The 16789-nt window shown below is 41.3% G+C and overlaps 1 protein-coding gene across 5 annotated transcripts in view; it reads right to left on the bottom strand.

Moving 5' to 3' along the window:
• Nucleotides 1-5756: 5756 nt before the first annotated feature.
• Nucleotides 5757-16789, bottom strand: part of ADAM22 (ADAM metallopeptidase domain 22) — a gene marked incomplete at its 5' end in the record, with an annotated part of 227572 nt that continues 216539 nt past the window's right edge. For all 5 annotated transcript variants that reach the window (XM_080818828.1, XM_080818829.1, XM_080818830.1 and 2 more), the window contains 2 exons: nt 5757-9675; nt 13306-13429. In XM_080818828.1, the coding sequence (XP_080674954.1) occupies nt 9655-9675; nt 13306-13429 (145 nt within the window). In that variant the 3' untranslated portion in view covers nt 5757-9654. The remainder of the gene's footprint in view (nt 9676-13305; nt 13430-16789) is intronic.

Genomic DNA, 16789 nt, shown 5'->3' with positions numbered 1-16789 from the left:
ATTTTTGATGGCCACGTGATTAGACAGGGAGCATAAGTGATTATTTTCTCCTGAAAACTCACTGAATCAGTTGAGTGGCAAATATGATCTGTCACCAAGTTCTTCATCATCATCATCTATGTAGACCTTTGTTAGCTCTACTTAAAAATCTTGTAAATTATGAGCTTCGCTATGTAAAAAAGAAAACGATTAAAAAAAATAAGAAACCTAAGGAAATATAGGAAAATATTAACTGTGGTCATTTTGGCTTATGAGATTCCAGGTGACTGGAATTTCCTTTATGGATTTCAGTCCTTTCCACATTTTCTATACCGTGTGCGCTTTCCTTTTAAAATCAGATGATAATGTTTAAAATACTGATCAGTCCATTTTGATATGCCATGCGTTCACACTCACATTAAAAAATATACACAGCAAAAGGACCAGACTGAGAGGACCACAATGTTGGTGCTGCCACCACTGGGAGTCAGAGTCAAGAACTGATTTTCTTCCTTCCTACTACTCTTCCAAATACTCTGATAAACAAGTATTACACTTGTAATGGAAGACTTTTTTTTTTTTTTCCTTTGAATTTTTAAGCCATGTGCTTTTAAGAAAGATCTGGATTCTCTTTCTGGCTGCACCTCTTCCTGAATATGTGATTTAATCTCATACTCTTGGAGCCTCAACTTCCTCATCTTGGAGAAGGAGATTAATGCTCATTCCATGGGGTGGTTCTGAACATGAAAAAATGTGTTGGTATAATAAGCACCAGTAATGTTTCTGTTAGTTAAATTTAAAACTGGCCTGGCTTGCTCTTTTTTTGCAATAACATAATAGACGAAATCAATGAAATTTGCCTCTTTTCTCCCTGTCAGCAGAATATGTGTCTTACTTCAGGGCACAGTGTGAGTGTTACCATTCAGATGATCAATTAGTTGTCAACCAATGAAAAAATAAAGCATTTCTAAACATCTTCAACCTCATTTCATTTGGTTATTTTTTTTTCAAATATTGCTAAAATATGTTAATTTTATAAATATTTATTCAACCTTAGCTATGTATCTATGTCAAGTATTCACACCTGGGCTGCATTATCAGACCATGAGGCAGCCTGCTTTATATGAGTGGCGATTCTAGGTTTCATTCCAGATACAGTTCATGAGGCCAGAAAACGTGGCTTGAGCCTGAGCTGTCCAACAAAGGGCCAGAGAGGGCTCAGGATGAGGAGGGAGGGTTACCCTCAGAGTCCCAGCCCCTGCTGTTGGCTTCCAGCTCACCAGAATCCCATGAGGAAGTGGCAGTTTAAGGAAATGGTAACCCCTTGGGTGACTCTAATGTGGTAAGGAAGAAGGCCAGCCCCAAGGTTACGGACTCTATTTGAACTATCCTACCACTTTGGTTAAGTCCCAAGGTATGCTGCTGCATCCGTCTTGGTTCTGAATTTGCTTTTTGGATAAATGCTGAAGTACCAAAAAACCGTGTCAATATTCAATTAACTCCATTTTAACCTCACAGCAAGTCTTCTCTCCTCTACTTCTGCTTTCAGAGTTTCTTTCTGAAAGCATGGAGCCTAGTCTTCAGTATGTCCTGCACTTGGAAACTTTCCTTCCCCTTGACAAATTTGACGTATCCATCCCCTTTCTTTAATTACAGCCAAAGTCTTCATTACAAGCGAATCTCAGGTTTCCTTATTTCTATTTTATGCGGGTTCTGTGTTTCATTCATTATATACTTTCAGTTGCAGGTTCACCCAATTCTTAAAACAGTTTCTTGATCTATTCTTAAAGCATCTAGGTGGAGCTGGGCCAGGCTGTGCGCCCAAGCTGGACTACTTCAGTTATTTAGAGGTTTAAGTTCCTCAAAAAATGCCAACTCAAAGCTTTAATTTTAATTTTAATTTTGGAGACGTGTGTTGCAAGAGATAAAGTACCTGTATGTAACCCTTTCCAAGCACTCTGTGACTTGGGGACGTGACTACAGGAAGCCAGGCGCTTCCTTGAGGACAGCTGGCATAAATTCGCACCACAGCAGTGATACAGAATTCATCCCAGCCTGCTCTCCCGTTGAACCAAGGTGGAGGGGAGACTTCCGTTTCAGCAGGATGTTCCAGGCAACGTGAGCTAAAACTTCTGCTATCCCAACAAGACTGTGCTTTTCTGTGTCAGTGTTCACCTGAATTATTCTGCACCTAAATCTTCTAAGACATGCAGCTATATGAAATCATAAATTCTTTAAATCTCACAATAAACACAAACCCTTAGTCCAGGGCTTCTGTTTTTCTCACGTTAAAACTGTACTTTGATGACCTAGAACTACTTTTTTCCTCAGCAGACTGGGAGCTGAAGACAAGAGAAGTGCGTGCCAAGGTAAAGAGCGAGCAGAGGATGAAATGGCTATGTGAGAGGCAGACAGCCAGGTGGACCAGCTCTTTAGGCAGTGGACTCGGGAAGCTAGGTGGAGTCCATCCAAGGCCTGATGCTTCAGAGTCTGAGACAGGGGAGCCCCACCACTGGGGCTGTCCGTCTGGATACAACGGGTCTGTCTGGGCACGGAGGAAGTAACTGAGGCAAGGCAGGTGGATAATGGGAGACTGCCTGCCAGCCAGCTGAGGAAACTGTCCAACCAAAAATGAGCGGCCAGCCTTTTCTAAAGGATCTCTGTTTCTCATCCTGTCGATGGGTTCTTCCAGGACAGGAGGGAAGAGAAAAAGAAGAACCAACCCCCAATAGGACCGCCACAAGGCTTACTAAAGAGAAACAGCGATGGGGAGAAAAACAGGATTAAAGGGAGGCAGGCATCAAAATAACATAAAATCTTTTATTGAAAGTCACTTTATTGATGTTACAATGAGAGTAACATAGAAAACTGTGGTATCTTTTTAGTTTCAGAAGTGAATTACTAATAAAATTGTGCCAGAAATTTGAACAAGTTAACAGTGACCTTTAAAAACAGTATGATTTTGTTTACCTACAGTATAAGAACAACTTGATAACTTGGAACAGCCATAAAACACATCACACTTGCTCAGGAAAGCAGTTGCCATATACACTTCAGTTGGTGATTGCCAAAACCCAGTTATTTTTAAAATAGCTTAAGAACCTGAAGTGCAGAGGAGCAGAGAGAATACATTAAAATGAAGCCAATCTTAAGTATTTACACAGGATCACCTGGTTACCAAAAGTGAAATCACGCTGCTATTAACACTTCCCCACGAAGTGGCTTCCATGATCTGTAGATGGACCTCACCCCTTAGAGATGACGGTTGTGGGAAACACTAGCGCAGACCTACCTTGGCTAACCTATAAACTGCTATGGTTAGGTAAAATGCCCAGTTTCTAAAAGAAGTTGTCTTTTGCGGGTGCTAGATTGGAGGGGCATGTCTCTTCCAGCAGGTTAAAAAAGGACATACATGCTTTTGTTAAGCACTTTTGAAGTTCGTGTTAAAAAAAAAAAAAAAAGTCTTCTATACAAAACAGAGGTGCTGGGTCGTTTTTCCCATTAAAAAGACCAGCTGTAGAATCACAGTTGGATATTGTGCTGGATTAGAAAAGAAAAGTGGGGTTTCTAAACCAGGCAGTGATATACACATATAATTTAGCAAGAACTCTTGTGTTATTACTAAATAAATTAATTCATACCAGCACTTTCCATAATTGTTATCTGGTATAACTTAGCACCACTGTGTTTAAAGATTTGGGGGCTACGTTATTTTAGAACTTGAACATTAGAACACAAAAATCCATCTCTGAAACTTTTCAACTCGAGAGGAAAATGTCCTTCGTAAACTCTGAAAACTTTATTGATGATTTTGTAAGTGCATTAAGATTGTCCATCTCATTGTATGCCTTTTTTGTAAAAAACAAACACACCCTACATCTTCCCTGGTTTTGATTTCAAAGATACCCAAAAACATGAAATAATGATGCCCTGGAGCAAAACCTGCAAGCCTTGAAGCACGTCTCAGTACAATCCAGGTTTTATGAATAATGCAGCAGGGACACACCAGGCAAGAATGACTGGCCCATTTTGGACAGGCCCATGAAGTATTTATAGAGCCAACCACGCAGTAAAACTGCAAAGCTCACGAGTCTTATTGTAGGCACTCCAGAAGCCCTCTGTCCCCACCACATCCCCAGTGACCACGCCTGGCTTTGGAGTTCTCCATTCTGCTCCTATGACAGGACTAAATGCCCCATAACCTCCCAAGGCTTGCTTTCTATCCCCTCTCTCCATCCTCAAACATACCTGAGGACCAATCTCTCAGTGACTTCTAAAGTTGCATTATCCATGCCCAGTCGCCAAAGGGAAGAGACTAAAGGTTCCTCCTCCCCCCATGCCCCATTCTACACCCCTGTGTTTCTCCCCAGTGCCAATTTAGCTGAGGAAAAAAAGCGGGGTTGAGGGAGACTTACCTCCATGACAGTGACGGTTCCTAGTCAGGAGAAAAGGGCTGACAAGCTACTGGTGGGGAGCAACTTGGTAAGTAGGAAGGGTCTGAAAGCATCGCTCAAACTCCATTGGGAGGATGCTTACTGCTCGTCAGGCCCTGGATATAAACAACAAAAATACTAGGCAGGGTTTTTTTTGAATGCTTTGTTTTTCTACTTAAATAGACTGAACCAGATGGTGCTCCATTTGGGGGGCTCTGGCAAAGCCATGAAAAAAAATGTGGAGGGCGCCTGGGTGGCTCAGTGGGTTAAAGCCTCTGCTTTCGGCTCAGGTCATGGTCCCAGGGTCCTGGGATTGAGCCCTGCATCAGGCTCTCTGCTCAGCAGGGAGCCTGCTTTCTCCTCTCTCTCTGCCTGCCTCTCTGTCTGCTTGTGATCTCTGTCTGTCAAATAAATAAATAAAAATCTTTAAAAAAATTATTTAAAAAAAAATGTGACCAGAAATATGCCCTCATTTCTGAAGTCCAGCTGCATCTTTGCTCTACATCTGCAGGTGTGGTGGGAAAGCTCCTTTCAGAATTAAAAGCACCTGCCCACACAAACATAGGGCATGAGCGTGCATGGTTCCAGCAGGTGTGGCTGCATGCACACGCACACGCACATACGCACACACACCCCCAGATGATGGGCTGCTGCCTCTTAAATGGTTCACAAGTGTGGTTTGGGCTCCTCACAACCCAGTGCATAAGGAAAGCCACTTAAAGTCCTTAGCACTCCCATGCCAGGAGGAAAAGTTGGTGCATCCAAAATCAGAGTAGTTTTATCCATTTGGAAAATGGAGGGGAAAAGCAAAATAAAATAAAATAAAATAAAATAATAAAATAAAATACAAAACAAAACTAAGCCTCAAATTAAGCCCTATTCCATAGAGATGTTTGCTTCTTATATATATTTAAGTTAGCAGAATGAGAAATTCACCTTGACTCCATTGAACAACAAAAACGTGGGTGGCAGTTTTAGAGGAAAACCTAAGAAGTGAATGAGATCTTTTTTCTATTGAAAAAGTAGACTTTCTACTGAAACAGATGTTACGCTGCCAATGGAAGTCAGAGCATTTCCTGGAAAACTAATGGGAACTTACCCACTGGTAGGGTGGCATTTCTAATACGCTGCCCATCAGGGTGCCCTTGGCAGTGGCTGGCGTAGTGTCCTAGTCAGGCTGTGGCCGCAAGCCTCTGGCCTTCCTTTGCTCCCTCACTCCCTTCACGTGGTGACACATCTGTTCCTCTTCCCACTTACTCTGCCAGCAACTCGGCATCCTCCCAATGAGCTAACTTTCCTTTACGTTTAAGTAGAATAAAGTAAACTGGTCTTCTCTTTAGGTAAGGATTTATTATCATGTTGAATAACACAAGGAAATATTTAAAACACTAAATATCTAAGTTAAAATAGAACTACATGACAACAGGAAATGAAGATGAAATAAACCACCTTGATTTTGAAACACAGTGAGTAAAAACACCACATTTCCTCTGGCCCACAGGTAATTGTAAAAAGTAAAGAACAAAATCTAAAAAAGCAAAAGGTAAAATAGCCACAAGAGATCTGGGACAATGGACAGGATTGAATTATGCAAATCTGCAAGGGAATCAACAGAAGAAGAAGAAGAAAAAAGAAATGGAAGGCTGTTATGAAATTCAAATATAAATAGTCCTCTTCTGGAAGTACACAAAAGATCTAATTTTATCAGCAACTTCTTTTAGAAACCCTATCAATCTTATGCTCAGAAATCTACACCAGACTGACCTCATATATAAAGACAATTTTAAAAGCCTTTTTAAAGCAAGGGGGAAACGAGAAACTGTAGCTTCATAAAGCATGTATCTCAAACTAAAAAGTGTATTTGGCATCTTAACCCTACATTTACTTTATTAGCCAAAATTTTTTTTTTTTTTTAGAAACTGCACTGGGTTTCTTTAAAATACAGAGCAACGACACTAAATTGAAAACCCTATGCTGCACTCTGAGTTTATTCCCTTCCACAGACTGGCAGGTGCCCCGGGGATCACCTTCTGGCCAGGAAACTCCAGAGGAGGGTGCCACTTCCTGACTAAATAAAGAGCTGGCTGGACACAGACCAGTCACCCTGACCCATCCGTTCCTTCAGAGGCTCCCTCTTCCCCCTCCCCCCTTGTTGGCATTCTTAATAGAGAGATTGCAATGTTGCTTTAAACATGAGTTTGCTCTACACATTGTCTGAGGACATCTCAGGCAGCGGGTTGTTAATCTGAAGTTTTATCTACGCATACAACTTTAGAAAGAGAAGAAAAAGGCATACAATGGAACAGAAAGGCCAAATAACTGCTCTCCTCTGCTTAGTAGAACGGTCCTAGGGTTGTCTGGGGGCTATAAAGATTGGTTGCATGATACAAACTGCTGAGGTGACCTCAAGGTTCCTCTCCAAAATCGCTATTAAAAAAATAATAATGCTGTGCTTCTGTCGAATGCCACAGGTCCATGTTCCCTGCCTCCGTGGATGCAAAGTCACAAATATTTAGACTTAATATATCTAAATACCAACCATGACTACACATTGAAGTATTTCTCAAAACTACCCATTGACATTATGAACTAGTCAAAGAATTCTGCAAATGGCTGTGAGAATGTTCAGACATTCTTAGAGACCCAGAACATTAAAGCTACTACAAAATCATAATCTCTCTGCAAATGAAGCAAATGCTTTTCATTCAGTTCCATCGGAAGGTTATTGTCAAGGAGGAGGACTATGAACACCCATGTCTCCCAAAAGGCATGTAACAATGATTTTCACTAGCAATAATAATTTTCATGTAAAAATAATTGAGAAAGTAAGGAAAGGGGAGTGGTGAGGGGATCTATGGACAAGTGGCTTACCATTGGTGAATTCTTTCAAATGAGGGTTTGTGAAATCATAACTAAGAAGCATATTTACACAAGGTATCTTACATTCAAATCTATAAACTCTTTTATAGTCAAAATAAACCTTATAACATTAGCATTTTATACACTCAATACCAGAAAACATTCAGTGCACATTAAAGTGATCTTGGTCAAAAGCCACTTTATTTGCTACATCTTCAAATCTGTCTGCCCTCCTGTCCTTTGCTACATCTTCAAATCTGTCTGCCCTCCTGTCCTTCAGTTGAGCTATGCAGCATGGTCACCCAACACTCACCCAAATCTTAATCTGATCGATCATTTTATTGTAGAATCAACGATAACATCCCTTCCTGTCATGAAAAATGCTGTTTACATTTTATGGTTTCGAATGATTAAATTGCTTGTCAAACCTTTTTAAAGACTTTCAGAAGAGAGGTCCATTACAGAAGACATAAAATACACAGGTTATAAAACACTGCCTCTAACATGGCCCTTCACCTTGGGCATCTAAGATGACTACACGTGAAGATGAAATGGATTTTGACCATGGATACAACTGAGAGAGATCGAATTTAGAGGATATTTCTGAAATCTTGTCTGCAGATTCCATTCCTCTCAAGAAAAAGGAGGAAAAATTAGAAAATGCAGAAGTACTTTTCACATCAAAGCATCTGACTGATCCCATCAATTTCTGAGTTCACTAGAGTAGCCTCCCCAGGGAGATTTTCTTCTAGAAGGACAGAGCTGCATCATAACAGCTCATCAAACTCTGGTTTTAAAGAAGGGACTTGAACATAGATTTCTCACTTTTCTATGGATTAAAAAAATAAAGAGTTCAAAACCTCAGATTCTTTCCCTTGTCAGCTGTTTGGGTAACTTCACAGTTGCCGCACACTTGTGGCTTCGGGTTTCTTCAAACCCTTCGTGGCCCAATGAGGCTTCCCAGCCCGGCTGGGAGAACCAACCCTCACCATCTTGCTTCCACATCAGGGTGGAATGGCCTGTTGGACTCACATCCCACTGATGATAAATCTCCTTAATAAACAGTTTAAAAGTTGCTTGTATTAAAATAAGTTACTCATTTTACAGGTAAGGGTGGCTAAAAACTTTGGTCAAAGAACAAAAATTTAGGCCACAGAGGGCTGGCATATTGGCGAGTTGGAAGCAACCAATGTATCAGCGGCCCATGGTATTGTGCGTCTTTGGTGCACCTGCTTCATCTCAGTGGGGTGTGCTGCCGAGGGCCTCACAGGCCTCCAGGGTGAAGCCAGCAGTACTCTGGTACTGAAAGCTAACAGCTGCTGAGGCAGGCACTGTCACCCCAGAAGGGAAACAGGCAGCTTGCAGGATTCCCGGGGGGGGGGGGGCGGGGAGACAGCCATCGGCATCCGAGTGCCTGGAGGCAGGCAGGAGAGCAGCTGTACTCCTCAACTCCTGCCCCGGCCAGCTGTGTGGGCCCCAAGTTTTGCTGGGCATTTTGTTCTCTCGTTCAATTAACTACTCAGTAAGACTGCCTCCAGACTGTGCACGGTTTCAAGAGCTATCACATGGTTTGGACGAATACCAACAACGTAGAGACACACTGACAGCACTGACCACTGTATTTACAACATCATCTGCTTATCATCTTTAGAGACCATCTGATGGATGATGATGATGTGACTGTGACTATTTTTAGGCATTTGGCAAAATACACTTGTGTGTAACAGCTGCTTTTTTTTTATTTTAAAAATGTTTACATATGTACAATTGTCCTTGTATGCGAATATAAATATGAAAAGTAAAAAAACAAAACAAAAAATAAAGGTAGATGTTTAGAGTTAGCATATGGGATATTGGCCTCTCAAAGCTTTTAAAGTCCTGCAGACAAATCCTAGATGCCTTAGCCCTGCATGCTAGTTTCTATTATGGGATGTTGCTTCCTTAAATGTGGAAATTGCAATAAACAGAAGCTTCATGCACATAGCATTGCTGTCTACAATGAGGATGTGCTTCAGAATGTCAGTTCTGAATCCACTATTGTCCCTTGGGAAACTTGCTACATTTGGGTCATGTGAGTTAGTTTTAGTGATATTTCTACATATATCTGTCATGCGGATTATCCAGGAGCATACCAGTACCTTTATTGTTCCCATGTTATAGTGTAACATTTCAGTAGTTCTTCTCATGGTTCACTTAGATCCTAAGCCAATGACAAAAAGAAAATGGTATCCAGATGTGAGACTCGGCTTCCTCTCCTCTGGGGCATCTCAGAGGGTCTTTGTATTGTCTGAAGAGCAGATAGATTTGCAGTGATTCCGTGAGGCTGGGTTTCTATAAAAGTTGAAGTAAACAGTTTTGATGTATCGCATGTAAACAGTGGATCTTAAATGGAGGTCTCCCATAGCTGCACAACAGAGAAAAGCAAAATTGCACACTGTGAAAGCAAGAAACAGGCATATTCTGAGCTACGAAGATGAAAAAGAGTTGGTGATTCCAGCCGCACTTGCGCGGTTGTGGAAGCACACTCGTGTCAAGTCGAATAAAGGGATATAATAAACCCTCCAAGTTTTAACTTTCTCTTTGCTCTAAACCTGTGTCTCAACCTTTTTAGCAACTGCCACCTTTAATACAAACCCCCTCACATCTTCATTTAATGTTACTCAAGAATTTGAATAAATACTACGTCACCAAAGAAATAATTTAGAGTATCAGTTTTTTAAACCATGCACGCAGTTCTTTTCCCCAGGATTCTGACAGAGCCCGCTAGCGCCGTGGTTCTCAACCCAGCTTCACATTTCAATGATCTGGGGAGGTTTTAAAAATGCTACCGCCCTTGGGGCACCTGGGTGGCTCAGTGGGTTAAAGCCTCTGCTTTCGGCTCAGGTCGTGATCCCAGGGTCCTGGGATCGAGCCCCGCGTCGGGCTCTCTGCTCAGCGGGTGAGCCTGCTTCCTCCTCTCTCTCTCTGCTTCCTCTCTGCCTGCTTGTCATCTCTGTCTGTCAAATAAATAAATAAAACCTTTAAAAAAAAAAAAAATGCTACCGCCCAGAGAGCACACCAGACCAACTAAATCAAAGTCTTTCTGGGTGGGACTCTGGCATCAGCATAGTTTAAAAGCCCTTCGGACAATTCTTATGTGCAGCCCACACTGACAATACTGGCCTTGGGAAAGCGTCATTCCATCACTTCCACCACTACTCACTCAGAAATCCCTGCCGTGCGCCTACGACCTGGCTGTCTACTCCCCAAATCCATCGCTACCTTCTAGAAGACTGTCCTCTCCCAGCAGACCCATCAGAGTAGAATGACGCTTCCATAGCAAGATGCCCATTCAATGCCTTCGCCTCTTCCCTCACCTTGCCTCTGCCACCAGGTCTGTACCCTGGTCTTGTTCATATCTCATTTCTACAATGTTCAGTAATTGCTTTAGTGCACGGGTAAACAACTTTGGCATAACCAAATACGAATGCAACTCTGTTCACCGGAGGACGGCCAATTAAAAAAAAAAAAAAGGAAAACGATCAAGCTGATAAAATATTGTTTCCAGGCAATAGGATTTGGGTGCACTTTTATAAACATGAACAAAGAAAGTCTAAGAGCACTATGAATTAAATTGCATCCAAATTCCATTTTTACTGAAAATCTGGGGCATGTCATTGAATACCTAATGAGTTTCTGGGAAAGAAAAAGCAGAAACAGCTAAGTGACTATGTGGATGTCTCTATATGGGTTCCCTTAATAGGTTCTCTTCAATCTTCATGGCAATCTCGTTCTGAATACCCATTCTGGCTACTCCAGGACTGTGGCAGAGCCGCCTGTGTTCTCACCCTTTAGAAACCAAATTTCTCAACTGTAAGGACGTTTGTGTGTGAATGATCCCTGCCGGTGGAGACTAGTGAAAATGAATGGTTACATGGGGTGTCTGTGGGGTGTCTGAGGGAAAGAGGATCTGGGCTGATGTTCAGATGATGGTATGGAGTAGTAAAGGGTTCAGACTTCAGCTTCGGTGAGCCCCGTGTTCTTACAAATGATTACAAAAATGAGTAAGTGACCGTTTGCAGAAAGGGAAGCAAAGGGATAGCACTGGGGAACCAGAAGATCACCATTATCCGAGTGAGGAAAAAGGAGCAAAAAATGGCCAAGCCATCACTTTTAGGAAGAGACATGACTGGCCATTTCTAGAGGGCTGTAACAGAGGGGTTGCTCCTAAAAAGATCTGCTTGTTAGATTCTCCGCAGCCCACAAAGACAGCCCAGAGACAGGGGCGGCCTACCCTGCAGGATTCTGCTGCGTGATCATGTGGATACCCCGTGGTGGATGGAACCACTTGACCTTTCACACAACTGTCCCAGGGAAGAGGCCATGGGCCAGCCACTTATTCTGGGAAACTGACATTTTCATGGGCTTCCATGTGGGGACATTAATAACCTAGAGCCTGGCATGACACTGGCTAAGAGAATATCTCCAACTACATAAAGCAAAACAGCAATGTAGACAATTTATCAGAGGTAAAAAGTGGGGTGTTATACTTTGACAATTCCCTGAGGAATGCCATCAGCCTTGGAAGTCATTATGACATACTCACAGCATAACAACTGGATGCCTATTAACAATTCTGTTTTTTAAGACCAGAAAGCTGAGCACCGGGAATCAGAATTTTCTTCTTCCTGTCCATCTTTTACCATTACCCATATTAACACGGTAAGGAAATTCTTCGTGTAATTAACAAAACACCACTGACTGACTTTTAAAATCTTTTTGATTATAGTAATCCAATTGGCTTTTAACACGTTGTGTTTTCTAACTATGAGTCGACTGAGGTAAAATCTGAATGAGTTATGTTTCCCTTGAACCCCATTATTTAAGTTCAGGATCAAAGAGTCTCTGAAATAGCTTTCAAAACCAAAAATCCTAGGAACCCAAGACCCACTAGCAGATAAATCTGCCCAGGCTTTTAAAGCTTTATTTTATTTTATTGCAAAATTATTTCCGAGAAGAACATTACACTGTAACTGACCACAACAGAGTTTAGATAGCAGTAAAAGTAATTATTCTTTAGTTCTGTCTTTCACTTAAGCCTCTGAAGGCTGGTCTGTCTCTCTAAACTTGACTCTATCTCAAATTTCACATAATGGATGTGTTCTGGGAACAACTGCAAAGCTGAGTAGATCCATAATTAAAGTATAAAAGAGGACTCAGTATTTAAAGAAACTTCTGGTACACCTGAAACTAATATAACACTGTGTATAATGTATGCTAGGTTACATTACTATATTACGCTAATATAACACCTCAATATGAAAATAAAAAGGAACTGGTTCTTCTATGTGAAGACTCAATGACAAACTAAAAAAAAAGTAAATAAATAAATAAAATTTCTGGTGAAGCATACTTTTATATAAATAATCAGCTCTTACATGTTTTTAAATTTGGCTTTTTAAAATAAAAAAGGTTGCTAAATTTTACCATACCTTTTGCCATATTTTTTTAATATTATATATTTTCATATGTACCCAAATTCATTGTATCCAAATTCCATCCTTGTATCCAAATTCCATTCCCATCTCCAAGACACTGGTCTAAGTTTCTGTCACAGTTTGATTTCTAAAGTCCTATTGGGTGTTATTAGCTAGTAAGAGGCCAGAGAAAGCAAATCAAACATGGAAATGAGGCTAGTTTAATCTCTGGTATTTCCGGATATATTAAAAAACTGATAAAGCAAAATACATTCTGTTTCATTTATTTCAGACTGTAATATATTAGCTACAATGTATAATAAAAGATAGAAATATATAGCCATGAATGATTAAAACATACCCAATATCTCTAGCATTATCAATGCAGTAATTAAACTCATTTGCAAATATAAATCTGAGCCCCCCAAATCTTCCATTTTTCAATGGAATCTTGAAAATCTTCCATTTTTTCCCTTTTTAAACAAAAAAAAAGGGAAAAAATGGCTCTCTTTTAAGCTATGAATTCATAAATAAATGATAATAATCAAGGCTGTTAGCATACAGCAGTCTCCACGTACCCTGGCACTTTGTCGGTTCACTTTCTTCTCTTCATCAGGAAGTGGAGGCATTGGGTATGGGTATTTTCTGCTGGAGGCAATAGACCCAGTTGATGAAGATGGAGACTTGGCAGGAGACAGAGTCCTGAGACGTTGAGAACACATGACATAAATATTATGTGACTGCTTAACATCTCTTTCAAATATGTGAAAAGTGGGTTCAGAACAAACCCTCTGATTCCTATTTTCACAGGCCACTACTACAAAGGTCTAACTACTGGGAGGTTCTCTGTCCTTCACAACACTGGAATGCTGGAATTTTATCTTCCTAAGGTCATAACTGCAATGGATTGTTCAAATGTTAGCACACAGAATCAGACTCTTCAATTAGAAAGCCAATAATGACATTTCCTATGCAAATAGATAAAAAGCTAAAATGGAGAAGGGATAAAAATGATTCTAAGAGCTCATAATGGTAACTTAAGTGTACGACATATTAATATTCTGCCTTATTTTTACCACTTAATGTAAAAAAGTTTTAGTACGGTAATTTAATTATATTTTTAAGATCTGAAAATATAATACAATTGATACATTTATTAGTTGCTAAGTCACACACCAGTTCACACAAAACTCATGCATTCAGAGGCCAGTGTGTTAGTTGTGAAAGAACAAAGGCAAATACAGGGGTTTTAATAATAAATTAGTAAACATGCAAGCAGTAAGGAGTGCAGAGTTCCAGCCAAACAAAGAGTCTGATGAGAACATACAAAAATGGTCTGATTAGTCCCTACAATCAGTATTTCTGTATAGGGGAGGATTCTGTGCCATCTAAGTAGATCTTGATAACGCATGTAGGGTCCAAAAGTCCCGTCAATAAGGCGGCTACACCTTATTGACTGGAATGTTACTGAAACTAAAGCAAAACACAACAAAACCCCTCCCTATTTAGATAACCTCTCCATCGTGAAGGCATCCCTTACGAATATACGTGTAAGCTGTGGTGTATTACGCTATTCTTGTTTGATTCTGCACGTGTAGTGGCAATATTTGTGAGGAGGCTGAGCTCACGGGAAAAGCCCACATCTGTTATCTTGTCCTTGAAGTGAAAAACAAAAAAACAAAACAAAACAAAAAAAAGCAAGAGTTTTTTTTTTTTTCACTCACACCGTATCAATGGGAAATAGGTGTGTTCATTTTGGCAGTACTTACGCATTCACAAATGTTACCACTACACATCTGTGACTGCTTCATTCCCAGGGCAAGGTGGCTAGGAGTCACAGAGCGGAAGTGGTTACTTCCTGCAGGGGTCCTTATTGCCAGGGTGTGGAGCTCATCTGCTGGGAGTGTTGGCAGCAGGGGGGCGAAAAGAGGGGGAGGGCACGCTGGGCAGGGGCAGAGCTGGGCAGGGGCAGAGCTACCGCACTGCATGCAACAGTTTCAAGAGGTCTCTTTTTTCCCCCTTATTTTAAATTTTGGTTCCCATCCATATGTTATGCTTTGCTCTAGTTCTCCCGTGGTTTTCACCCAGCTAAAGCTAAGGTTGGAAAATACTTTTTCCTACAAGCCCTGAGATCCAAGCGAACGTTCTTGCTCAATTTTAAGACTCAGGCGTGGCTTAATTGGCTTTTAATCTGTAACTCTTAACACGTCCTCTATTTTTGGAAAATATCTAGGACCACTTCTTAGTGTGGACTGTTAAACTATTACAGATACTTGACTTTTCTTGTGATGAGGCTCTCCACTACGGAGCCAATGGGTAAAACTAAGAATGTAAGTACTTCAGAACCTCCATGGGACTATTAAAGCAGCAGACTACTGCAGATTTTTCTATTCAGGAATTAAGGATGTTGGGCGCCTGGGTGGCTCAGTGGGTTAAGCCGCTGCCTTCAGCTCAGGTCATGATCTCAGGGTCCTGGGATCAAGTCCCGCATCGGGCTCTCTGCTCAGCAGGGAGCCTGCTTCTCCCCCGCCGCCTTCTCTCTGCCTGCCTCTCTGCCTACTTGTGATCTCTCTCTGTCAAATAAATAAATAAAATCTTTAAAAAAAAAAAGAAATTAAGGATGTTTTTAATTTTAAGGAAACATTTCCAATATGACTATGACCTTTGGGAAACAAACTCAGTTTGTGTAGAATGAGGATAAACTTTTGTATTTAGATTTAAATATACCTTTCTAAAACAAGGGATAGTAATTAAGATTTTTAGCCTCATCATTAGTGGTTAAGACGTCCAAGTTCAGGAAAGCTAGTCAGGTACACCAACAAAGAACTAAATCTTGTTTACTTTAGGGGATCATGCAAAATGAGTCTTCTTTCTAATTTGCTACAGTGTGTATGTATCCCTAGCATGAGCTGTTGGCTTACAGCTTCCCAGACACTCCAGCCATTCATCTGGCCATGAGTCCAAATGACCAGTTCTGCACATGTACCAGGCCATTCCAATCAGGGGTGCTGTCTGGTCTTTTCTCGAAATATTTTCGCATGGCTAAATCCAATGAATGAAAACAAAAGCAGGAGATATTCTCCTGATCACCCCCCCCCAAGAAATTTGCACATATACTATGTCTCACATGAATACACCAGTTAGCTGACACTTTAGACTGAGCCTCAGGGAAAGAGAAGGCAGGAGGGGTGGTTTTAATAGGGGCAAGGGGCAACCTGTCCTGGAGGTTGGGTGGTGTGCGACAGCATAAACAGGGATTATCTAGAGGGGATGTTCAGCCAGAGAATGGGAGTCAGAATAAGAGCAGAGAACAAGGGAAGGTAAATCAGTTTAGGGAAATACAAACAAACTAAAATTTGGTCACAAATGTCTAAGAGTCATTTCTTCAAAAGTGTCTCCCGGGCTCTTTCCCAACCCTGGCTACTTGCCTGCTAGTTCCCAACTGGGTTTCAGTGAAAGCCAGGCACTGGCCCAGCTCATTCACTCAGAGAGTAATCCTTGAACAGATGTGAACCATTGCCATTACAGCACTTATAAAAACCATAATAAGCATAGTAGGTGCCATTTAAGGAAACACAAAGAAGGTGTGCCTGTGGGCCAATGGACTATGGTCTGTCCTGGGGCTATAAGAGCCTTGCTGGGTTTGCCTTTTGGAGACATGCTTGGAATGCCAAGCTCAGCTGCGTTCTGCCCCCCAGAAGTGTTCTGAAACCAGGCCAGTCACGCTTGAGAGGCACAGGTCCCCCTTCCTCACTTATCTGGGTTCAGGTGCCTAATCCAGAAGGATTTATAGTGTCCTAGAATAGGATTTAATTAGCCCATATCCACTCCACTATTCTTAAGTAATTACAGCGAAGTAGAAAGGAATAGGGGTGGGGCGCCTGGGTGGCTCAGTAGGTTAAAGCCTCTGCCTCTGGCTCAGGTCGTGATCCCAGGGTCCTGGGATCGAGCCCCATATCGGGCTCTCTGCTCAGCGGGGAGCCTGCTTCCTCCTCTCTCTCTGCCTGCCTCTCTGCCTACTTGTGATCTCTGTCTGTCAAATAAATAAATAAAATCTTAAAA

Source organism: Martes martes (assembly GCF_963455335.1).
Source record: "Martes martes genome assembly, chromosome: 11".
Taxonomy (NCBI): domain Eukaryota; kingdom Metazoa; phylum Chordata; class Mammalia; order Carnivora; family Mustelidae; genus Martes; species Martes martes.
Note: the sequence above shows the minus strand (reverse complement) of the source record. Positions and strands in the feature narration are given on the sequence as shown.